The 26,197-nt window shown below is 50.0% G+C and overlaps 1 protein-coding gene and 1 non-coding gene across 7 annotated transcripts in view; both read right to left on the bottom strand.

Moving 5' to 3' along the window:
* RAP1GAP2 (RAP1 GTPase activating protein 2) overlaps positions 1-26,197 on the bottom strand; it is a 264,858-nt gene that overhangs the window by 147,622 nt on the left and 91,039 nt on the right. Inside the window, exon 1 of one of the 6 annotated variants that reach the window (XM_047707372.1) lies at positions 9,667-10,247. The exons of the other annotated variants lie outside the window; for them this stretch is intronic. Coding sequence (XP_047563328.1) covers positions 9,667-9,773 — 107 coding nt within the window. The 5' untranslated portion in view covers positions 9,774-10,247. Of the gene's footprint in view, positions 1-9,666; positions 10,248-26,197 lie in introns of those variants that run through there. 6 annotated transcript variants of the gene reach the window in all.
* Positions 5,570-5,671, bottom strand: LOC125088235 (U6 spliceosomal RNA). Its single transcript, XR_007123634.1, has one exon. It is a non-coding gene; the product is annotated as a U6 spliceosomal RNA (small nuclear RNA).

Genomic DNA, 26,197 nt, shown 5'->3' with positions numbered 1-26,197 from the left:
AATAAATAAATAAAATCTTTAAAAAAAAAATAATGAGAATGTGTTCAGGTGCCATGGTTCTTCAGGTTTTGAAGCATTTTCACACACCTGGTATGCATTTCATACACCTGAGTAACATCATCATCCACCTCGTAGAGAGTGAAAGTCAAGGGCAGAGAGGTCAAGTAACTCAGCCGGGGTCACCATGAAATTGGAAATGGACGAAAAGGCACAGGGTTTGACATCAGGCAGATCTGGGTTGGATTCCCAGCTCTGCTGTATGAGCTGGAGGACACTGAAAATGTCACCCCATTTGAACCTCAGCTTTCTCCTCTATGAAAAACAGAGATGGTGACAGTAAGTGTGGTGCAGAGAATGGGACACCTGGGCCCCAGGTGCCAGCCTCGTGCCATGCCCACCACAGACCCAACAGGAGCTCCCAGCCCAGTCCCTTCTCTTAGGATTCCTGACTTTTTATACTGTAACACATAGCCTCCCATACTTCTGTTATTTTCCTTAGGGTAATTAGGGAGGGAAAGGGAGGAGGAACATCTAAAACAAATTAACAGTGGCCATTCTGCAGCCCATCTCCTGCAGGGAACCCTCACTTCCAATCACAATGGACCTGCCCCAAACCAAGGAAGCCCAAGGGACATGCAGGGCTGGAACCTGGCCCCAGCTGGAGCTCCCAACCCCTGAGCCTCCTGCTTCCCACACTGTACATCCAATCCCTGGGGGTGGGGGAAGGGGCTCGGGCACTGCCAGATGTGGCCAGGTGGTGGTGCAACGGTGAGCAGAAAGGGACCAATCCCACACTAAGCTGGGTGCTGACAGTTTAGATGTGATGCAGAAAGACAGGCCCAGCCAATGTTGCCAAAGCTTCTGATCTCTCAAGAGAAGGCGGAAAAAACCACCGGTAACACAGAACCTTCCAATTTTAAAAAATATCCATTTAAAAGGGAAAAACGCATGTGGGCCTAATAAAGCCCTGGGAGAATGCACAGGGCTGTGCCATTCCCTGCTGTATCCCAGCACCCAGAACAGTGTCCCGCCCAGAACAGACTTCGTGAAACTTTGAGGACTCAGCATGGGCCACGTCCCACCTCGGCCTCAGACACCTGGCAAACTCCCAGGTGCCAGGCTGCTGTTGTCCCACTCCCTGCAGACAAGACTGTGTGGTGTTAGAGCATGGGGGTGGGGGTGGGGGAATGAGATCCCTTACTAGGGATCTGTCCTGCAAACCAGGGGAGAAGTGTGACTTGCTTGGGGGCTGTTTCAAGTTGTTGTACCCAACAAGGAAGAGCTCATGACCACAGGCATCCTCACAGCCTCCTTATTCCACCCCCCATATTCAGTGGTCGGTAAAGATCTTTACAGTAAATACATGGAAAGGGGGAGGGGGCTCTAATCAACAGGACTGCTCCCTCCTTTGGAGAAACGGACTAACCCTGAGGCTTGGCAGGGTCAGCCCTCCCCTAGAGGGCTCTGGCAAGGACTTGGCTACTGTTCCAACCTTCACGAAACAGAGTGTTCATAACTGATAAGCTTAAAAGCAAGTGACAATTTTTCAACCCACCCTTGCTCCAAGGACAGTGAATAAACACAGCATTGGCTCCAGGTTCCTACAGAGTGTGTCGAGAAGGAAAGGGGAAGGTGAAACCAAGCTCACCCGCCCCCAGAAGTCAATGTGGATTCTTTGACACCTTCTTCTTCAGGGTCAAACTAGGGTTCCCCATTTAGAAATGCCAACTTACAGGGGCCCCTGGGTGGCTCAGTCGGTTAAGTGTCTGACTCTTGATCTGGGCTCAGATCTCGATCTCAGGGTTGTGAGTTCAAGCCCCGCATTGGGCTCCACGCTGGGCATGGAGGCTACTTTAAAAAAAAAAAAAAAAAAAAAAAGAGGGGCACCTGGGTGGCTCAGTGGGTTAAAGCCTCTCTCTTCAGCTCAGGTCATGATCCCAGGGTCCTGGGATTGAGCCCCACATCGGGCTCTCTGCTCAGCAGGGAGCCTGTTTCCCCATCTCTCTCTGCCTGCCTCTATGCCTACTTGTGATCTGTCTGTAAAATAAACAAAATCTTTAAAAAAAAAAGAAAGAAAGAAAAGAAATCCCAACTCACAAACTCCCAAATATACTCTTCCCTTTATTACGTTTTCCAAGGTGACCCCAGGTCCCCCACATACCAGGCAATGGGCCTGTCTCCACAGTAATTTTAACTGGACTGTGACTGGACTGTGGGGAGGGAAGGAGGAGCCTGCTGGGGTGCAGGAAAGTTCTAAGTCTTGATGTGGACGGTATCTACACAGCTGGATACATATGTGGAAATCCACTGAGCTGTGCCCTGAGATTTGTTGTACTTCCACGCCTTCATGAGAACAGCAGCAGCATGTATGGGGAACTTCTCAGAAGCCAGGCACTGCGTGAGTGCTTATCCTGGGATCCAAATAATAGAAGAGTTAAGAGGACAGCCCCTGGACCTCAAAAGACCAGCGTTAAAATCCCTGTTCGTCTCCCTCTGATTTTGCCCTCTAGGTGTTCCTCAAAATCTGAGCCTCTGTGTCTCTACTGGAAAACAAAGATAATAACCAGTGGAATTAAGACAGGTATGCAACCCTTGCAAACAGTAAGCCTCAAAAGATGTTGGCTCATTACAACCATTCAACCTTCAACAACCCCAGGACCCTGGTGTTGGGGGCCCACTTGACCATATGAGAAAAGTGCCTCCTTCCTTCCCACTGTGCTCCCCAAACTGCAGACATTTCCACATCATCTTCTCAATTTTTTCCCAAATCCATGTACCACCTGTTACTTTTCTTAACACTTTTCTTTAAATTGATCACAATTTTTTACTTAAACAAATTTACTTTTCAAAAATGTTATGTAACCATCGTACATGGAAAACCAGTATCACTTGCCAGAATTCATTTTTTAAAATAGCAATTAAGATAAAAGGCATTTGTCCACCTGAAATCATCTTGCCTACCTCATTTACTTTTTATGGATTCAGGAGGCAAAGAGACTCAGTTTGCAGGGCAGGCGTGGGGTAGGGAGGGCAAGATGGCCTCATCTGCTTAAAATGACTGAGAAGATTCCTGAGCCGTTCAGCAGCCCCCGTCTGCCCAGAAGTGATTTTCGTTGGTTTAACCAAATGGGCTTGGCAGGCCCTCAATTTGGCAACATCCTGGTAACCAGCCATCTGTGTACCACATGGGCTCCAAAGAGATAGAACTGCATTTAGAAAAAACATATATTCACTAATGGCGACTGTTCACCAATTCAGACACCCACTGGTCCCGCTCTTTGGAATGAATGAAGAGAGCCCGCCTCTGCCTCTCAGACAGCAGCTCCAGGACCTGAGATCTAGGAACTCAGTGTCAAGACAGCCCTGGAGTCCAGCTTCAGGGCTGAGCCTGGACCCTCATGTGTTCCCTAACCATGCAGGAACAGGATAGGAGTCAGAAGAGTAATATGGCATGCCACACGTACACATCATCAGTTGTATTTCTCTCCAAATCTCTTCCAAAGGGGAATGAAGAAGAGAGAAGGGGAGAATACCTCAAACCCACATAAGAAAAGGACACCTTGAAATCTGTAGCAGAGGGCACTGCAGTATTAAGAGGACCTGGAGGAACAGGCGGTGGGGAGTCAGTGAGTCTCATGTGCACCCATTCGTTCACACAGCAAATATTTACTAAGCACTTCCTATTCCGGGCAATGGGGGACCCAGGAGTAAAAAAGGCAGAGTCCCTGCTCTTAGAGAGCTCACATTCTAGGGGTGGGAATGGTCAGTAAATTGTTTATTACATAACCCAGATAATACCAGTTAATGATAAGAGCCATGGGGGTAATAAATCAGGGTAAAGTAATGATGGCTGGAATGAGCTGCCCAGATTGGATGGCCAGGGGAGTCCTTCTAGAAGAGATGACATCTGAGTTGACACCCAACAATGAGGAAGCACCACTCAATTAAGTCACCATAAACAGCACATGTAAAGGGCCTGGGGCAGGCACAAGCTTGGCATGTTCCAGAAACAGAAAGGCCTTTGCAGCAGAAATACAGTGACCACAGTGAGTGAAAGGCAAAGTAGAAGTAAGGTCAGAGAACAAGAGAGAATAAAGCAGGGGATACAGGCCAGCTTCAGAGTCTGGATTTCATTTAAATTATAATGGAAAGCCTATGGAGAGGTTTCTACAGTGGAGAGACTTGATTTTACCTGAATTTTTAAAACTCCACTCTGGCCACCATAAGAATAGATAAGGAGGACAAGAGTAGGGACACCAAAGAGGAGACAAAAACAGTGGCTCCAAAGGAATCACAAAACCCCTCAAATTCTCTCCCTGAATTCTAGCTGTCTAACTTCCCAGGCACTCAGTAAGGCCTAAAATGGGAAGCTGGCTAAAGGGAGATGTTTGTTCTTTAAAGCAATGACAGCCAACCGAATGGCATTCAAACATCAGACAAGAGAGGCCAAGTAACAGGCCCTTCCACAAAGGGCAGGACCCGGCCACCTCCCAAGAAGAGAACAAGCAGCCATCTGTTCCAGGGCTGGGGAGTAGATCAGTTCCCGCCGTGCACCCCTTCCAGCCTTGGGACTCTGGGACTCCAAGGCCAGGCCTCTAGCGCTCCACAGGCTTGGGCCCGCAATCCAGCCAGCTCATAGGCCTGTCCCATAATCTCCCGTGGCAGAAAGCAAGTACCCTCCACAACACCAACCTTCAACCTCCAAGGACAAATCAGTCAACTGCCAACATCACCAAAACAGACAATCAGAAAACTCCAGTGCGAGGTCTTGCCCAAAAAAAACCCAAACAAAACAAACAAAAAAGTGATAGAGCCTCAAAGCTAAATACCGACTTAATATCATAGGGGACAGCAGAACACGTTAGATGACACCAGGAAATATCCTGACTATGGGCAGCTCCCCAAGATGATCAAATTTCTCCAATAAATAAATTATAATGAAAAAAAGAAAGTAGCAGTAGAAAATTCATAAGGTGACATATGACCAGTTACACTGGATTTTTTGAATCCTGCCCAAAAAAAAAAAAAAAATTTGAAGGGCGTCTGGGTGGCTCAGTTGGTTAAAGGTCTGCCTTCAGCTCAGGTCCTGATCCTGGAGTCCAGAGATCGGGGATCAAGCCCCACATCCGGCTCCCTGCTCAGTGGGGAGCCTACTTCTCCCCCCACTTGCCCCTCCTCACCCATCCTAACCAACCCTCACCACACACATATGCTCACTCTCAAATAAATAAATAAAATCCTTAAAAATTTTTTTGAAAAACTTATGAGACAATTAGGAGAATTGGAACACTAATTAAATATGATATTAAGAAATTACTGTTAACTCAGGGAGTACAATATGGTAGTGTTCTATTTTCTTAGAAGACTTCTTTAAGGTGTATACCAAAATATGTAAGCATGAAATGATATCCTGTCTGGGATTTACTTCAAAATAATCTTGTGGGGGAGTGGGTTGGTAAATAAATGAGGTAAGATTGGCCATGAGTTGACAATGGCTCAAATGGGGTATCATATTACACTAGTCTCTCTAGTTTTGTGCACGTGTGAAATTTTCCACAATAAAAAGTTTAAAAAAAAAAAAGCTAGGAATGGACTTTTGCTTGTGCAAGGGACCATGCTAATCTTCTCTGTATGATTCTGATTTTAGCGTATGTGCTGCCGAAGCAAGCATGGGGTGAACTTTTTCTAATAACCGACAAGGGACTAACCCGCTAGACATTATATCCCACAACAGAGGAGTGAGATGCATTAGATTCACTGTTCTGCCCCCCCCAGAGCCTGCCGTGGGGGGTTTGCTGAAATTCATATTTTCTTCCTCACAAACCCCATGGTGAGGGTTGTCTTAAAATAACTACCCCCTGTAAGAAGACGATGTCTTTTCATTTATGCCAACTGACCTCTGTCCAGTTCAGAATGTCACTCTCAAGGGCACACAGCAACATCCGCACCATTTGGAACCTACCTATTTTGATTGTTTCTCTGCCTCAACCCTTCCTACCAATGGTACCTGTTTTCCACCTCGGAGGACAGCACTCCCCCACACCTGCCCATCCACTTCTACATGACCAAGGTGGGGCTACGGATCTGACCCCAATCTGCCACAGCGACGAGGAAGCAAGATCTGAAAAGTCAAATCACTTGAAAGGAGATTTCCCACTACAGCAGTTCCCAGAGCGCCATCTGCAAGGAAGGTTTCATTCCGGTGCCTCCTTGGAACCATGCTCCAATCAATCCCCCCTCGCAAACACACCATTGTTTTTTTTTTTTTGTTTTTGTTTTTTTTTAGTTTTTGGTTTTTTTAAAGATTTTATTTATTTACTTGACAGAGAGAGATCACAAGTAGACAGAGAGGCAGGCAGAGAGAGAGAGAGAGAGAGAGGGAAGCAGGCTCCCTGCCGAGCAGAGAGCCTGATGCGGGACTTGATCCCAGGACCCTGAGATCATGACCTGAGCTGAAGGCAGCACCTTAACCCACTGAGACACCCAGGGGCCCCCACACCATTGTTTTTGAAGGAGCCCAAGCAGTGGAGTCCCTGGATGATGGTCAGAAAGAGGCAGAACCTCCAGGTTATCCCACAACTCCCAGACGGAGTCGTCAGGTAAAGGCTGACGAACACCACAGCCACTTCTCCAGGATGCAAACCGAGGCTGGAGCTTTCAGCAGAGTTCTCGGGACCCACCAACAGTGTGACTGGAGTCTTCTGGTTCTGGGGCCGTTTGAGATACCCGTGTCATTACCATCCTCCCTGGCACACCTGCCTCCCCCAATATGCCAATATATTTCTAAGGAGCCTGGGGAGGGCAGGAAGATGACAAGGACCCTGGGGGCCATCACTGCAAAGCCACACAGGACCACTTCATCCCTTAAGGCCAACAGCTGGGAGGGCCATCTGCATAAGCTTGTCAATTAAAGGTACTGGGAAGATGGATGGATGGATCCAGCCTTCTGAGAAGGATAAAGAAGGGGTCTGAGTCTGACCTAAGATGAGGGTGGGGAGGAAGCAGAGACTCAGCAGACCCAACACCCACCCTGGAGTCTGGGGAGCACATAAGAGAGGTGGGGCAGCTGTAGCCTGCTCCAGCGCACCCCCCACACACACACACACACCCATCCACCCCACCCCCAACCCTCACACCTGGTGCCCACAAGGCAAGGGTCAATAGTGAGCACCGCACTTCAGACGCTTAAAGACAAAGAAACTCCAGATTACAGCAAGCAAAGCAAAGGTCATTTAGCACCAGCAGGAGATCAAGCCCTCTCTCTCCTTGGGTAAGTTAAGTCTGTTGGCCAAAGCAATCAGGAGGACAAAAGCCAAAGCAGACTAGGACGAAGGCAGGGGTTGGAGGGCCTCAACGCCTGCTGCATTGCAGGGAAGGGCACAATGCGTCTAGGAGGAAGGACAAGATGTCATGAGCCATGAGCAACCTTCCTGTCCTGTCCCCTGTCCAGTACTTCCCTGTGCCTCATGCACAGCTGGTCTGGACTAGTACTGGGGCTGTTGCCACCAGACTCCTTGCCCTGCTTTCCAAGGGCACGAACCCACAGAGAGGCAAACGCGAACAGTTCTGTTCAAACCCCTTCATCCTCACATGGCATTTCACACCTCTCAGGTGCGTTCTTCACCCACATTATCTCCCTTCGGCCTTCTGTATGGACACAGGAACAGGCTCGGGGAGACTACATTGATACTACAAGGTCATAGTCAACGGATGAGCCAGGACTGTGCAGGGACCTTCCACCCTACCATACACTCTGTACTCAGAAACAGGAACTGGTCTGAGGCAGCCGCCTGTAGGTCAAGCACACCATCCTTCTCATTCCTCAAAACAGGCGCTGGTGGTCTCAGAATGGCCATCCCCTATCCCTCTGACTTTAGAGGGCTGGCTTAGTCATCGCACCTCTATAGATAAAATGCTGAAGGACAGGGAACAGGAGAGAGTCAAAGTCTAGACGGGAAATGGGGCCCAGACCTGGAGTACCGGGCTCTAGAGTCCTGCTGGTACCTTTACTGCTAGAAAGGTTTGTCCCCGGCATCAGCCATTCCCTAACATCACTTGCAGGATTTCTGCCACACCCTATACCATTTGTACTATCACTCTTTCAATTAAATGGACTCATTCTTGGGACTTTATACATTTAATTTAAAGTGATGCTTTATATCACCACCACAAAGACACAAATCAGGACCACTGGCCATGACAAGGAGAGAATTCTAAAAATAAATAGCATAAAAACAACCTAAATTGTAGGCAGGCACTGTTCCCCACTTAAAGGCCCAAAGCCAGAGGTCTGCTTTCTCTTTGTTATGAGAGAGATCAGTAAGTGTTAAGAGGGTGTTAAAGCCAGACTAGCACCAACCTGAAACTTTCCCCTTGAAGAAATCACATGCATTAGTAGAGAACTGAAAAGGGAAGAACCTTCTCACTGGGTGACTCAATGTTATTTCATGCTTAACCACCTGAAGTCATTTCACTGGCTAGTCACCTTAGCTATGGGAAACATCGAATCAGACTGCATCATAGGAGGGGGACAAGAGGGATGGGGGGCAACTACACCACAGAGGCAACCCATGCCAGCTTCTCAAAGTGCTCTAATCCATTGCCCTCCACTCCCCCTCACCAAGCATACCCAGCTTCTGGGCAAGCCCAGGGGTCACCTGGGGCCACCAGGGGTCACCAGGTATCTCTGGCTCCACTGTCCTTGTCTTACTTAGCCTTTGCCTAATGCAGAGCACAGCACTAACACTCCAAACTCCTCTGCAGATCAGGACCCAGCAGAGCCACTGGAGTCACCCCAAATCCTTACAACATCTCTGTGGACAGTCAGCTCTGATGAAGCCCAGTTGCTGGGCACCTTTGGGCTCGTGTACCATGGCAGAGGAGTGAGTGGGTGCCAGCGGGTGTGAGCAGCTCCCTTGGGTTTTGAGGACATCAAGCCTGCAACAAGGGACTGGAGCCCGGGAAGCTGTCCCAGAAGCTCCTTTGCTGGCCCCAAACCCCTACCTCTTTTCCCCACAGGTCAGCTCAAGAGGACAATTTCCAACATCCAGGAGCAAACAATTACTACAGTAAACCCAAGAAAGGTGAAGACGGAAAGAGAAAAAAAAAATCCAAAGAAGGGGGAAGGGGGCTGTTAAGCAACCTCCAAACTTGCTCCTCGCCTGCCCGCACTGTGTGCAAGGCAAGCAGATCCCAGCCTGGCAGGCACCTCACAGGCTCAGCCAAGTTGCAGAGAAGCAAACGGCATCTCCGGCGCATTGGGCTGCTCGGCGCATTGGGCTGCTCGGGTTAAGCCAGGGGCTGTCACCCAAGTCGGATCAATGCTACCCACGCTGCAGGCTTTGGAAAGGGAGCTGCGATGGGCAAATAAGAACGAAATGGCCAAAGGGGAATGGGGACGAGACACTTGGTGCCCCTCTGTTGATGATGGAACCCGAAGGGCCCTCCCAGCCTCCCTCCGACCCAGCCAAAGTCCTGCCTCAGCTTTCTCCCAACAGCCAGTGTCCGGATCGAAGCTCCTGAGTTGCTCCCCCGACGGCGCACAGAGCAGAGGTTTTTCCCAACCAACTCGGGGCCAAAGGCCCTTTTGGAAAAGTCCATCCCAATGAAAACGGGGATTTAGCATGAGAGTGGAGGGAAGGGGGAGGCGGCGCTGCCAGCCTTTACCTTTTCTCTTTATTCTGTTTTCGCGATTTGTGCAGGAGTCCGATGAGCACCACCGCGGCGCGGATCCCTGCCTTTCGGCAATGCATCCTCCCCGCGGGCTGGGACATGGCGAGGCCGCCGGCGGTGCCCGGCCGCGCCCTCGCCCGCCCGCAGCGCGCCCCCGTCCGCCCGGCTCCGCGCGCTCCACGCCGCCCGCTCCCAGCCCCTGCGCCCCGGCCCCGGCCGTCCGCCTCTCATGGGCCCCGCCCAGCCTAGGTGCGCCCCGGGGGTCAGGTGACCGGGCGCTCACTTCCCGGCGACCTTCAGCGTCTCCTCGGAGCCTGCCGGGCAACCGGCGCCCGCTCCCCCAGCACAGGCATTTCCAAGGCTCGCTCCGGGCGCGGCCCGGACGGGCGGCTCCGGGGCTCCGGCTCCGAAGCGCTGCCCGCGCCGGGACCCCGCCCCGGCCCCGCCTCCCGTGCCCCAGCCCGGGCACCCGGGCTGCGGGCGGTGCAGGCGGCCGGGCCTCGAGCAGAGGGAGGCGGCCCGCTTGCGCTCAGCGCCCCGGGGGGCTCGGCGCCGCGTTCGCCCTCTGCTCCGCGCCCTGGCTTCCTTCCCTTCCTCTCCTGGCGGGCAGCCGCCCGCCCCCCCTTCTCTCGCCGCTCCCTCTCCGTCCCCTCCTCTGCGCTCCCCCGTCCCCGCCTCCGCTGGCGGGGCCCCGGGCTCCCTCCCCAGGCAAAGGCGGCTGACGCGCTCTCTCCCAGCCCGGCCCGCCGGGATAGTTCTCCAATGCTGTCACTGCCTTTAAAACACAGGGAGAAAAAAACATCCACCGAGACGAAACGCGTGTCCTCAGTCCGTGCGAAACTGCCTTCGCACACGGGCACCGCCGCCGGCCTTCCCCGGCCCAGGGCCAGGCGGGTAGAGAGAGCACCCCGCTCCCAGCGCCCGCCCTCCCCGGCCTGAGGCGCGCCGGCGTTTTGACTCAGCGGGATGCTACCTTCTACCTTTCCCCAAGTCCGGGAAGCGGCTGTCCTGGGAGGCTGGAGGGGGCAGGAGGGGACTACTCCAGCAAGGGCGGCGCTACCTGAGCTGGAGTCAGTCCCCCGTTAACCTTTGTTTCCCCTGCCCGGGAAGCCTGACACACCACCGGGTCAATGATCAATTTCACCGAGGCTACACCTCTGCCTGGCGTCCCAGGTTGCCAGGGAACCAAGGGGAGCCCCCACCCCACCAGCCTCTCACAGACACCCCGCATCAGTTCTTCCCTTCCTCCCGCATACCCCATGCAAGCTTTACCTTCACTTCAGAACCTAAAGAAAGAAGGTCACTGGCCAGTTCGTAGGGAATGGGCGGGGGCTGAGTCCCTGATGTGGACGGGGCTGCTCAGAAGCCTCTCACTCACTCACTTCCATCTGGGGCCAGGAAACCTAGCCCCTTCTCACCACCATCACCACCACCCCCTCCAACGTCCACACTGGCTTTGCTTCTCCTTCCCCCACAGAAGGGACTTGGGCAGAGGGCTGGAGGGATTTAAAATAAGCCCAATTAGTCCATCTTCCAAAACAGCCCTTTGGGACCATAAAGGTCCTGAGGCAATTTGCCTTGTTGTGGGTTCTGTTGTTTTGTTTTTGTTTTTCAGATAACCTGGTGTTCGTGCAAGCACAGAGAATCCGGCAGGGAAGGGGACTTGCTGGAGAGGGACAGGGCTGGAAATGAATTCCAGGGCCTGAGGCCTCAACCCCACCTCTCCAGTGGGCACATTTTCTCACTGGCACTGGAGCTGGGGTGGAGAGGAGGGAACGCCAGGGTGCTGCCAAAATGTGCATGGTTTATTTATGAAGCATCCATTAGCAATGGCCCAGGCCCTCCTGGGCCTGCCTGGATTGTGGGGGGCATCACAGAGATAGCCATGGACATTTATTTATAGCCAGAGAGTGAGTGACCCCAGCCCCACCCCTGGGACTGCAGCTAGGCCTGCTGCAAGGAGTACAGCAGTAGGGACCGGAGAATCAGTCTGTTAAAAGAATGGGGAAATGAGTGTCCTCAGGGGGTTAGAAGGCAGAGCACAAGCACAAGCAGCTCAGGGCTTTTGCCTCCCGCAGAACACAAAACTGACAAGTTAGCTGATGGACTATTTCAGGACTCAGAGGGTGATGGGGGCACTGGCCATAGGTCTAGCCCAGCATGGGTGAATTCTATCCACCTACACATAGAAGCAAGCTGCATTCCAGTGCAAGGTCTGACCCTTTCCCAGGTGAGTGAGTACGGGGTGGCTCCAGCCCATTCCCCACCACCTGGGAGGTATTTCAGGTCAAGTGCATCAGTGAGCAACAGGGCACTGGAATGAAGGCAAAAAAAATCTCTCCACCAAGCAGGTTATCCTTCTTGTTCTAGGGTTCCAGGCTCTCTCAGTTCCTCTACAACCCCAATATTTCTAGCCCCAACGTGGCTGAAAACACAAGGTTGTCCCTAAAAGACCAAAACCTGATCTGATTCCTGAGGCCCTAGAGGTAGAAGTTTGCTGACAGTGAGGAAGCCCTTCCTTCTGTCCATACCACACACCAAAACACCAAAGCATAACAAGCTGCCCCGCGACCGTCTGCCTTTCAGTTCTGAAGTGAAGATGAAGCCTGCATGGAGAATGCAGGAGAATGAGAAGAACTGACATGGGGTGTGTGCCCCAATGGGGCACCAGGTGCTGGTGGAAAGGGGGCACCCCTCATTCTCCCTGGTATAAGGCAGAGAATGCAATGGCCATCCATGCTAGACTTCCCCATCCCACCAACATTTATTAAATACTTTGTGCAGAGGGACTAAGGTAAGTGAGAAAGAGAAGACCACCTTTGCCCAAAACAAACATTGCTCTAACACACAAGAAACCACAAAACAATCCCATGCCAGGCTACCTGGTGCAGTGTGACCCAGCCACAGTTCCCCAAGATTAGGCCATTCACATACCCCCTTCACCATTTTTTGGCTCAACATCACATACCCCGTCATTTAATATTATTTCCCCTTAATTAAATCAACTCACTTTTTAACTTAATTACTTTTAAAAGAAAACATTACTACCCTAAACGAAAATTTATGAACGCTTGTCATTCATATCATGAAAACAAATACAAACTTATTAAAATCTAGCTCTATACTATTGCCTGGCAAAGTCTCTGAGCTTCAAACAACTTTGTTAAAAGAGAAAAATAGGCAAGTGTTAGGTGTTAGCCAAAGCACTTGCACCAAACAAAGACATGGTCCTTAAAGAAATCACAAAGTTTCAAAGAGAATCAAAAGGGAACACTTTTGGGTCACCCGGATGGCTCACCCGGGTGGCTCAGTCCGTTAAGCCTCTGCCTCCGGCTCAGGTCTTGACCATAGACAGGGTCCTGGGATCCCGAGCCCCGCATTGGTCTCCCTGCTCCACAGGAAGCCTGCTTCTCCCTCTCCCACTCCCCCTGCTGTGTTCCCTCTCTTGCTGTCTCTCTCTCTGTCATATAAATAAATAAAATCTTTAAAAAAAAAAAAGGGGGGGGGACATTTTTCACATTAGTGAGTCAACAGAGAAGGCTGGACACAAGCAGACCAGAGCAAAGGAGTTCAGGGAGGACTGCAGGAAAGGGGTCTCCCAATCTCTACCAGCAGTCTATCCCCAGCAGTGTCCCAGCTCACAGAACCTCAAAGGTCGGTTCCCGCCCACCCCCGCCCCACCCCCAAGCCCACAGTCCCTGAGAACAAAGTGCCAGGCAGCTGCCAACCTGGGTCTCTGCCCCACTGGGGGGAAGCCCAAAAGCTGAAGGGGCCTGGGTGGGAGTCGGGGGAGGGCACGACAGGGAAGTTAATCATGAACAGAGGGCAGACAGCTGCACACCCCGTTCCTAAGGGGCCAGTGGGGTGAGACAGACAGACACGCATGCTTGGTCCTAAAGAAAAGGGCCTTCTGTGCCTGGGAACCTGCTCCAGGAGACACATCCGTGTGAAACTGGGACTTAGCCCTGCTGCCAGCGCCCAAGTCTCAGAGAGAAACAGGAGCAAGGGCTCCTTCTCCACCCCATGCCCCCTTGAGCTCTGGGACCTCCATGCTTCTGGAAAATGACTGCAACCCCTTCTTGGCTAGGATTGGGAAAAGATAGGCAGCAAAGAGCGGCTTGGGAGCCAGCAGGGTGGGGCCTTCTATGAAAACCAGACTTCTTTCAGATGCCTCGCCCCTCCCCTTCTGCAGGGGACAGCTTCCCCGACCACCCTATGGATCGCACAACCTTAGGCCCGCTCAGGACAGGCCAGGACCACCACTCTCTTCTGCCTTTGGGGCACATCCGCATATACAGCAGCTCGGAGAAATCACTCTGAAGCCTCTCTCACTCTCACTTCTACAGAACACCCACACCTGTGCTCTAGGCAACGGATGACTTTCATTCTTGGCAGGTACATCAGCGCCCCCTGCTGGGCCTCATTACAGTTGTGTCTCTGGGATACTAGCCCAGGAAGAAGAGAAAAAAAGAAGAAAGGGGAGAGGGGTGGGGGTGCTCCAGAGGGAAAAAGAGGGAGGGAAAGAGAGAGGAGGGAAAGGCTGGAAAGGTCTGAGGTGTGGAAACCATTTATACTTTGTTCTGTTTTTAAGTAGGCTCCATGCCCAGCGTGGAGCCCAACACGGGGCTTGAACTCACAACCCTCAGATCAAGGCCTGAGCCACAATCAAGAGTCAGATGTTTCACTGACCCTCTCATGCGCCCCACCATTCCTACTTTGAAAAGAGAGATGCAGGAGGGGTCTTTGCCAACACCCAATGCACTGCCTCTCCTCCCAGCTCCCAATGTCCCCTCTCAGAGCCCACCAGCAGCCCCCAAGGGGGCCCATCCCACAACACGTTCCTTCAGTGACTGCACCAAGTCATGCCCAGGCCCAGCAGGGAGGCCGCAAAGACAAGACTCGGGAGCCCTGGCAACAGCCATACTTTCCTGGAGCCACACATTTCATACTAAACAGAGGATCTGCCTAGAAACTGGCTCAGATTTTGGAAACGGATCTTGGTAACTTGTGTGGCATTTCCGAGCTCCAGGGAAAGGAAACTGTGCCTGAGGAAACCCACAGATCCCACTCTGTGGCAGGGATCCAGCCCTCAGGCTGCACGTCATTTGGAACCTAGAGTCTGCCATGCACGACGTCAATCAGGACTAAACCCATGAATCTGAGTGGCATGACTATAATTTTTCCCTCGGTAGAAACATTCAAGAGGACTCTTCTGTGTGTGACATTTCTGATGCACATGAAGCAAATTTTGCATGGCGCCCACCCAGGGCTCCCCCCAGAGAACCAGGAGCGGAAGAGGCTGAGGAATGAGTGGCCTGCAGCCTGTCACACTGAGGACCTCTTCTCACACCCGGGGTCCCTGGTCCCCATGTCACATCACCAAGCCTCGCCAGCTGTAGCTACCCGAAGCCACTTCTACTTCCCAGATTCCCAAGACTGAGTGGAAAAGTGAGGAGGAAAGCTGTCTTTCCATAATATTAGCAACATTGCTTAGCAACATCGTTCCAAGCAAGAACCGGCAGACTCTCCAAAAACCTATTCTGTTTGGATCTACAAAGAACAGAATGGTTCCTTATACATGTATTATTTATATACTATTTTATACACCCAGTCACGCCTTCTGTCTCTGGCTTCCTTGAGAAATGACGTATTACGCCTAACTGAGATTTCCAGACAACTAGAGCTCTGACTTGCAAAACTTTGTTTGCCTGCTTGCTCTTAGCCTAATAACCTTGGCCGAAAATTTCTCTAAAAGTCTTACACATTTTTGTTCTTTTTAAAGGCAACCTTTCCTTGGTGGCTCAGAGCCATTATGATCAATCCTTTTTTTTTTTTTTAAGATTTTATTTATTTATTTCACAGAGAGAGATCACAAGTAGGCAGAGAGGCAGGCAGAGAGAGAGAGAGAGAGAGAGAGAGGAGGAAGCAGGCTCTCCGCTGAGCAGAGAGCCCAATGTGGGACTCGATCCCAGGACCCTGAGATCATGACCTGAGCTGAAGGCAGCGGCTTAACCCACTGAGCCACCCAGGGGCCCCCATTATGATCAATCATAACCATTGTACCACGCTAAAACTCCGTTATGGGGCACCTGGGTGGCTCAGTCGGTTGAGTGTCTGCCTTCAGCTCAGGTCCTGATCCCAGGGTCCTGGGATGGAGCCCCATACCAGGCTCCCTGCTCACAGGGAGCCGGCTTCTCCCTCTCCTCCCTGCTCGTGCTCTCTCTTGCTCGCTCGCACTCTCTCTCTCAAATAAATAAGTAGAATCTTAAATAAATAAACAAAAATAAACAAAATGGACAGTCCATAAACAAACTGTGGAATATCCGTACCACGGAACACCACTTGGTAGTAAAAAGGAACAAAATACCAAGACATGCAAAAACAGGGATGACTTTCTGAAACAGTATGCTGAGTGAAAAAAGCTAGATACAAAAAAAAAGTATGATTCCATTTATATGAATTCTAAAACAGACTATCTAAGGTGCAAGAATTAGGGCAGTGGTTGCCTCTGGGGGTAAGGGAGCTTCTGGAGAGACAGAAATGTTCTATTTCAGGAAAGGGTGGTGGAATTCTTTTGTCCAAAATGTACAATTAAGATCTGTGCATTTCAATGTATGTAAGTTTTACCCCCAAAACAATGAAATTAACAGTAAGCGCAGTAAGGAGTGGGCTGGTTTGGAGGTCTGGCTCACCCAGGCGCGGCACAGCAGCGGTAACTGCGGGGGGCACGATTCTATTTACCGTGTAGTTGCCTGACATTTTCCGTAATCAAAAGTAAGAGAAGAATGTTCATAGTGGGAAGAAAAGGTTAACAGATTATCTCTGGAAGTAAATGATGATTTTTATTGTCATCTTTGTGTTTTTCTACTATATACAAATTTATAAGGACTCCATTTTCGTTTTCTAAGTAAAAAGATGGCTATGGTCAAACTTTTTTTTTTTTTAGGATTTTATCTATCTGACAGAGAGAGAGACACAGAGAGAGAGAGAGAGAGAGAGAGGGAACACAAGCAGGGGGAGTGGGAGAGGGAGAAGCAGGGACTCGATCCCAGGACCCTGAGATCATGACCTTAGCTGAAGGCAGCCACTTAACAGACTGAGCCACCCAGGCACCCCGTTGTCAGACATTTTAAATGAGAATGCCTGTGACACCCCTGACAAGTATTCTTGGGGAGGGGGGCCTTGCTCACTGTGTTGTTTTGAATCCCCGCTCAGTGACTGTTCACCCGGAAACCAAAGAACTGAGCTTGACAACAATGAGAGTGAGCACCTGAGGGCTGTGCTGAAGCTCACTTTAGAACCTTTTTGCTCCTGACTTGTATGCATTTGCCATATGCAAGAGTTTTTAGAAAGACCAAGGCACTGCTATGTACAAGCAGGCAAGTGTTTAACACACACACACACACACACACACACACCCTCAGGTCAATCTAGGATTTAGGTGCCCACATAGTCCATCTGCATTCCCTGCACTGCACATTCCACCAGGGTGTGTGTGTGTGTGTGTGTGTGTGTGCGCACGCGTGTGTGTGTACGCACATGCGTACACACGTACACGTGCATGCACACATATGTGTGCAGAGGCAGGGATGGGATGCCGAGCAGAGTGTGCTAGCTGGCACCAGACCAGGCAGGAGTACCAACATCACCTGAGTCAACACCAGGAGGATTGCTGTGTGCACCACGGACAGCTCATGAGCCTGGTCAACCAGAAACTTCATAGGTGAGGGCCCCATCTACTGATCCCTGATAAATCTTAATCTGTTTTCTGTTGTCTGAACTAATCTCTCGCTTCTTTGGGATGGACACTCCTTTCTAAAGAAAACTGTCCCATGGGTGGGGGTAATCAAAGCTCTTCGGCTCCAGGAAAGGTGCTTCCTTCACAAAGGACTCTGCACTGGGACTCACTGATATGTTAATAGCTCTTTCCCACTCTGACATTAAGTCCTTTTAACCTCAAACACAAACACAAAGTTGATCTCCGGTGTTGACACAGACTCCCAGGGCTTGGAGCTTCGCCCCTTGGGGCCCAGCCCTGAAGTTCCTGGCGAGCAGCTGTCCGAGCTCTGCAAGCTTTCTACCAAGAAGGCTTTCCAGGGCTCTTTTGCTCCTTACATCAGGAAAGTCCTTCCAGCTATCTAGCCTGAGTTACTTCTGTTGTAACCTGCGCTCTTTGGGTAAGCAACTCCCCTCCACCTTTAGAGAAACCCCATTTAGTTCCCACCATCTTAACCTCTCCCAAGTCCCAAAACTGTGCAGGGTTGATGATCCTTTTACCCAAGCCTCCAAACTCTTTGCTTCCATCCATTTCCTCCCTTGCCCCGGCCCTCTTCACTCAGTCACGAGACAGGATCAGGGACTGCATGGGTCACAAATGATGGGTTGTAGCTCATAACTAAAGAACCAAAGCTTCCCAATTCGTCCCTTCTTCTTAATAGATTAGAGCCATTTCAAGGTTGTGGGGAGCCAGGCTCAGGAGCCGGCTTTGTAGGAACACCATCTGTCAAATCTGTCATGGCAGGGGACATGCAAGGAAGGGTGTCCTAAGATAGTCTCCAGGCAAAGCCGGCAGTGACCTTCACGTGGCCCCATGTCAGTTATGAGAATCGCTCTCTTCACCAAGCTGGGAAAGCAGGGGTCTGGAACAGAGACAGTTGCAACCCACCCCACCCTGCAAAGCAGTGGGGTGCCCCAGAGGCAAGACAATGGATTGACAGTGTAATGTACCCAAAAGATCCAATGGGGAAATCAACTGAGCTGCTTTCTCAGCTGTTGATCTGTCCCAAAAGAAAGCCTCCTCCCCAGAGAGGCCTTCATTGAGCGCTTACCTAGAGTACATCCCCTTGGTTACGGGGGACCTAGCTTGTTTTGTTTTGTTCTGTTTTTATTGATTTGTCTGTTCACTTGTTGTTTGGTCTTTCTGTCCCAGTGGAACATAAACCCCACAGAGGCAGACACCATGGACGTCTCAGACATCACCACCATTTCCTTGCACCCAGAACGGCATGTGACCCACTCCAACGCTCGATAAACATCATTGGAAGGGAGGAGGGATGGAACTAGTGGAGGGGGAGGGGTGGAGAAGGAGTAAGACAGGAGTCAGGAAGGGTAGCCCTCCAGAAGGATCTTGTGTCCTGGAGTCTGAGCTTCCTTGGCCCCAGAAGATCTTTAGGCTTTTGACTTAACAGAAGTGGTTTGGCTGGCTGTAGGGTAAGGCAGAGCACTGAGGTCCCAGGGCTGGAAACCCACCCTGCCCTCCTCACAGGTACAGAGATTCAGACGGGGTGGCTAAAAGGATGCCTTCTTAGGGCGCTGCGTCAAGCTGGTGCGGCCTGGGGAGTCTAGAAACCGCAAGGCAGCTGCTCCGACTCCAAGGTTTCTTTTGGAGCTCCTGAAAGCCACCTCAGCTTTTAGACAACCCCGGGGAGGAGAGGGCTCCGAAAATACCGTATTTCCTGCCAAGCCTAGAGGGAGTTTTTCCAAGTGTTTTTTCTCTAAGAAAAATAAGAGCGTTAACTGCAGCGAAGGTGCAACTCTCTTAGGTGGTCCCGAATCTGCTTCATCCGACACCAGCCACCTCCACCACGAGGCCTAAGTTCAAGCCCGGTGAAGTCAAAGTCATATACCTGTGGCATACCGGTGGGGAAGTCAGTGCCACGTCTGCCTGCCTGATCGGCCCCCTGGGGCGGTCTCCAGAAAAAACTGGTGATGACGCGGCCGAGGCAACTGGAGATTGGAAAGGTCTGAGGATGACCATGAAACTGGCCATTCACAACAGACAGGCCCAGACTGAAGTGGGACCTTCCGCCTCTGTCTTGCTCATCAAAGCCCTCAAGGAACTGCCAAGAGACTGAAAGAAGTAGGAAAACATGAAGCACAGCGGAAACGTCACTTTTGATGAGACTGTCAGCAAGGCCGACAGATGCGGCACCCGTCTTCAGCCAGAGAACTCTCTGGAAGCACTGCAAGCCCCCGAGGACTGCCTAGTCTGTGGGCTGCAATGTTGATACCATCACCCTCCCAACCCCACAGGTGACCTCAACAGTGGGGCCGTGGGATGCCCCGCTAGTTAAGAACTATTAAGGAAGATATTTCAATATGAGATTATTTGACAACCCCCGCCAAAGGAAAGTAAATATGACAAAAATCAAACAAGGTTATTATATTTCAGCTCACTGGACACTGTAGCCTGCCCAAGGCCCTGAGTCTCTACTAATAAGGAAGATTAGCAAATGTTACAGAGATGTTAAAGACATATTAGCACCTAACTGAGATTTTCTCCTTGAGGTTGTGAGGAGCTCCAAAAGAGACCCAAAAAGGGAATGGCTTTCTCTCCAGTGACCGGTGCCAAGCCATGCTGTGTCCCTATACCACCTAATGTCACTTTTCCCAGTTCCAACTTTGAAATCACTGTGCCAGCCCATGCATTTCCACCTTTTTCCTCTCCCCACATGGAACTCAGAGAATGAGCTAAGGGCTCAGATGGTGCCCCATGCAGAAATCACCCCACCAGTCCTGAGGTGTCCACAGCCTGGTGTAGTTCACCATCCCAGCTGTTCCTATCCAGGAACAGCTCTGAGGGCAGGTGTTGCTCATCCCGAGAAGCCTGGGTGACTCAGTCAGTTAAGCATCTGCCTTCGGCTCAGGTTCCTGCTCAGAGGGGAGTATGCTTCTCCCTCTCCCTCTGCCCCTCTCCCACCTCTCGCTCACACACACTCTCCTTCTCTCTCTCTCTCTCTCTCTCTCTACTAAATAAATAAATAAAATCTTCAAAAAATATATATACCCTCCCCATTTGCTAGATGAGTAAACTTAGACACAGAGAGGTTAATGCTCCTATCCAGGATCACACAGCTACTAAGAAGCAGAGCTGGGAACCAGCCACAAATGATCCCCATAGATACTGACCCCCACAAAATCCAAAATGAAGAGTACTAGAGACTCCAGGAGAGGAGGTACTGATTGGGCCAGAGGCTCCCCAACCCTGTCACCAGATTTCTGCCTGTTCAGTACCCAGGCCCCCCTGGTTGACAAACCTTGGAAAGCACTCTGACACCATTGTTGTTTTTTGTGACTTAGGTGGGGCTGTCCTTCTCCCAACCTACCCATTCTGAACTCCCGGGTGGGTACCATGGTCCAGGCCTGACAAATCCATGTATTCCATGCACTAAGCCACAGTGATCACTTTAGGGATGAGCACATTAACCTGGTAAGTCCAGAGTGAACACCTGAATCTTTGCTGGCACCACAGGAAGAAGCAGCTTTCTAACCCTGGAGCTTCCAGATTCGGTGGCTGTGTTATGAGAGGAGAGCTGCCTACAAATGAAGTGAATGTGGAGGAAACCAGAGCCAAACAGACTATCTAATATTTTCTGACCTACCTGGATCCAGCCATTCCTGAAGCTGAGTTTTCATAAAGGTATCCATTACAAGAACTTTTTTGGATTTGTTTTTCCTTTTGATGTCTTTTTTTTTTCCTCTAAGCCAATGTGAACTAGATTTCTGTCATGAGTGACCTAGTTAACTAACATAGATCTCTACCCAATGGGTAAGGACACACATGAGGGGGCAAAATTACAGCTTTAACAAGAGGGCCAGATCACTCCCTCACCCCAGGGGAGCAACCCCCAAGGTGGACCATGGAGAAGCCTTCCTGGGAAGAACCCCCAAAACTGCTTCTCCAATACAAACAGACCTGGGTGCACCAACCCATCCAATGAGTGACAGGCTTGGGGACAGTTCATGAAGAGTCCTCAACCTTATCAAGGGGAAAGCAAATGGCACAATGCTGACCCTGAGAATAAACCAGGAATTTCTCTCTTCCTCTCTGCTGCCAGCATGCAGGTCACTCATTTCATCCTTCTTCAATAAGATCAAGGACTATTCAAGGAAGAGGTTTTAAAAAGGAAGGAGGGGGAACAGACCAACAAATCCAAAATGTGGGACATTCTATAGAACCACTTTGCCAGGTCTGCTGTTCTATATTTAAGGAGACTAAAGAAGTGTGACAACCCGGTGCAGTGGCCACTAACAAAAAGTCAATAATATCACCTACTACACGGTCCATATTCAAATTTGGAACAACTGGAAATATTTAGATAGAGACTGTATATTAAATTATCTTATTACATTAATATTAATTTGCTTACATGTGGTAATACTATTGTGGTTACATCAGAGAATGGTATTATTTCAGGGAGGTTTTGGTGAGTATTTTTTTTTAGATTTTATTTATTTATTTAATAGAGAGAGATCACAAGTAGGCAAAGAGTCAAGCAGAGAGAGTGAGAGGGAAGCAGGCTCCCCACTGAGCAGAAAGCCCGATTCGGGGCTTGATCCCAAGACCCTGGGATCATGACCTGAGCCGAAGGCAGCGGCTTAACCCACTGAGCCACCCAGGCACCCCTGGTGAGTATTTTTTTTTTTTATTTTTTTTAAGATTTTATTTATTTATTAGAGAGATGGAGAAAGAGCACAAGTAGGCAGAGCAGCAGGCAGAGGGAGAGGGAGAAGCAGGCTCTCCACTGAGCAGGGAGCCCAATGTGGGACTTGATCCCAGGACCCTGGGACCATGACCCAAGCTGAAGGCAGATGCTTAACCGACTGAGCCACCCAGGGACCCTTTGTTGAGTATTTAGATGTAAGGTGTCATGATGTCCGCAACTTGTCTCTACCTTACCATCCTTATACAGACAAAGAGAGACAGAACCGCTGGCAAATGGACCAAATTTGTCCTCTTGTTATCTGTAGGTCCCTTCCCTAGTCTGTATTCTCCACTGTAAGATGAGGGCTAAAGGGGCACCTGAAAAAAGAACTGAAGACAGAGGCTAAGATGAGATGGTCCTTTCCAAGGCATTGGTGATAGGAGCGGTCTCCTAGGTTACCCCCTTTCTCCCCAGTTGTTAGTTCTAGGCCTCTCAGGGGACCCAGTTCTTAGAACTTGACCTTAAGATGGGCAGACAACACCCTAGACCAGCCCAGTAAGATCTGACCTCTCAGTTTTATCAGCAAAGGAAATGCAGCTGAGATCTAAGCTGTGGCTTCCCCCAAGGCACCTGCAAGGTGGGGCTGGTGTCTTGTAACCATGACAAGGTGAAAAACCATAGCCAGCCCCTCTGAACGTGACTGGGAGGTCACTGCATTCAGTCTCACAACAACTTGCCAGCCATCTCTCTTGTCAGTAAAGCTCTCTGGACTCCCAGGGCTTCAGAAAAGGGAGGGGTGGAAGATATTCTCCACAAAAGACCTTCCTGCAAAGATCCCAGACACGTGCAGACAATTCAGAGGGCCACAGTCCACCGACTTAGAGAGGACTGTGCTGCTCGGGGCGGATGGTGTGGTGGGCAGTGCACAATTGGAGAGACTTGAGAGGATGAGAAATCAGAGAAATGAGATCCTAACAAAAAGGACATTTCACCCAACAGACTGGTGAACGACCACACCCACCCGTGGTGGGTGTAAAAGCTGTTGACAATTTAGCAGTATGGCTAAAAGAAGTCACCTACCCTACCACCAGCAGTATCACCCCTAAGCTTTACTCATGTCTAAAGACATATTCCCACGTGTATATAGAGACAAGTACAAACATGTTCATTGGAGCACTTTCTGTAAGAGTAAAAAAACATCAGAAACAATTGTTTAGAGGGAAAACAGGTAAGTAGAATGTGATAGATTCACAAACTAGCTACTATGCAATGGTTACAAAGAGTGAGCTCAGCCTGGGGCACCTGAGTGGCTCAGTCAGTTAAGTGTCTGCCTTCAGCTCAGATCATGACCCCAGGGTCCTGGGATCAAGCCCCATGTCAGGGTCCCTGCTCAGGGGAGAGCCTGCTTCTCTCTCTGCCTGTGCTCCCTCCCCTCGATCGTTCTCTCTCTCTCTCTCTCACTTGCTTTGTCAAATAAATAAAATCTTAAAAAAGAAGAATATATGTTCATATTATATAGGAATTTATACAGAAGCACTGGAAAGGACCTCTTAAGTGGATTTAAGGAGGTGACAGGGTGGACTGGTAGTAAGAGGCAATCTTCTCACTGTATATATTTTTATGTCAATTTGCTTTTTGAACCAAATACATGTAAATACATCTACTGTTCAAAAGAAATTATAAGTAAATAGTTAAATAGTACCAGTCAGGATAACCACAATACTTTAGACAGCATAGTGGAAACACTTAGCAATACTCATAAAAACAGAGGTCCACACCCTTTGGGCCAGTTATTCCACCCTCAGGAATATATAGCCCAAGGAAATAAATTCTGCACATGCAAGAAACTACTTTCACCAAAATGGGTGTTCCTTTGGCATTTCTGGGGATGGAGAACTTGAAGCAACCTAAATGTCAACTAGTTCATTTATTTATGCCCTGGGGACAAGGCTGCTGGGTACACCGTGGGCCGCCTCCCTTGGGATGCTCCGCCACACCTCTCCCAAGCACAGGTCTCAGGACAATGACAACTGAATGCAGGTGACCAGCCTTTGGGTGATGAGATCGGCGGACAGCACAGGTGAAAGCCACTGATGCTCAGAGTTTCCAAGAGGAGCCCCACACTCCATGTGCCCAAGCACAGTCTGCAGCCATCATGAAAGCTGCAGGTCCCAGGTCCACCCTCCAAATTCCAGTACAACATATCTGGGATGAAGTCCAGGAATCTGAATTTCAACAAATACTCCCAGATGGTCCCCTTTGGTAACCACTGGCCTATGTCGGTGCAAACCTGGGAATAATTTCCATGAGGGAGAAAAGATTAATCACAGGAGATTTTTGCTTCACTTTTCTTATGTTTTCTTTTACTTCTTGTATTTTTTTTTAAGATTTTATTTATTTGACAGACAGAGCTCACAAGTAGGCAGAGAGGCAGGCAGAGAGAGAGGAGGAAGCAGGCTCCCCACCGAGCAGAGAGCCCAATTCGGGGCTCGATCTCAGGACCCTGAGATCATGACCTGAGCCAAAGGCAAAGGCTTTAACCCACTGAGCCACCGAGGCACCCTACTTCTTGTATTTTTTAAGTAGGCTCCACACCCAGCGCAGGTTTGAACTCACAACTCTGAGATTAAGCATTGCATGCTCTACCCACTGAGCCAGCCAGGCGCCTTCTCATGTTTTCTTTAACATCGTGTGATGTTATCTTTCCAGTAAACACACAGACCCGCACACGTGGATAATGATTTTTGTATATAAGCACAAGCCCAAGTAGCTGAGGTCTTCTGGAAGCAAATGTCTCAGTCCTGCTTTCCAGAGAGACCAGAAAGCCCTCTATAGTCTTACTAAGAAGATGTTACCATTCTATTGCTGTTATTATATTAATATCAATTAATTACTAATGTATTACAAGTATAAGCATTATTAATCATTAATAAATCTTACTTTAACAAGCAATTTCATTGCATTTACCACGTGTACTGTTGGAAGCACTTTACACTTGTTGACTGAATTAATCCTCATGACAATCTGTGTGGTATTACTCTTAATACTCCCATTTTACAGACTTAGAAGCTGAGAGATGGAAAGGTGAAGCCATTTGCCCATGGTTTCAGGTAAGGTACAGAGCTGGACTCCCCACTGGGCAGGGGGCTTTAAGAAACCAAGCTGTTAAGCACTCTGCTCACCCAACAGCCTAGATCCTGCCAGATGGGCCAGGAGGTCGGCACCAGGCTGCAGCCAGTTCAGTCTGAGAAATCACTCAAAGGGCACGTCCTAAGCATGGGGTGTAGGTTGCTTTATCTCTGTGGCATAAAATGACCTTTCCCTGACAGTCTCTATGGAGCTCTTCCACTGTTTCATGTGATCCCTTTTGCTGTCCAGCTCTCCCTTCTTGGGTCAAGCCCAGGTTCCCACCACCAGAGGTGATGTGAGACCAGTGCCACTTGCTGGAGTGCTACAGGTGAGCTGGGCGAGGCACCGGGAGGGGGCCCGAGGGGTTCTAGAGTGAGGGCCCCCCCAGAAACATTCTCTGCTGATGGGGGTCACTGGCCTTTCCCTTCATGGAGAACTGAAGCCCTGAGAAGGAGGCGGTAGGCACAGAGATTTAAAAAAAAAAAAAAAATGCCTTCCTAGCCCTAACGCACCACACCCTCCATCAAAGAAAGCAAGTAATTAATCACTGAGACAGGAACCAGCTGCACCCGGGAGCAGTGGGAGAGGGGAGGAGCAGATACTGAGAGAGAGCAAGACAGAAGAGCAAAGAGAGATGGAAAAGATGCAGATACCTAGAAATGGGGAGGGAACAGTCACCAACAGAGAAGATGAGCAAAGAAACACTGAAAATGACACAGCAGAGGGAGCACAACAGTCAGGAAATCGTCACCCGCTCTTCTGGCCCTGGCTAGGGCTCCCTCGTGCGTAGACCTCCTCTCCCCAGAGAGCAAGAAGAGCACACATCCCAAGTTCTAAACCTGAGCGAACGCAAGGCACCTGTTCTCCCATCTGCCCTCCTGGCCGCCCGGAGATCAGGCAGTCTGTGCTAACAGCGCCACCTGCTGGCGTGGGGGAGAACTATGTGTTCCCATCTTGCCCACCAGGCGGGG

Source organism: Lutra lutra, chromosome 16, assembly GCF_902655055.1.
Source record: "Lutra lutra chromosome 16, mLutLut1.2, whole genome shotgun sequence".
NCBI classification, from domain to species: domain Eukaryota; kingdom Metazoa; phylum Chordata; class Mammalia; order Carnivora; family Mustelidae; genus Lutra; species Lutra lutra.
Note: the sequence above shows the minus strand (reverse complement) of the source record. Positions and strands in the feature narration are given on the sequence as shown.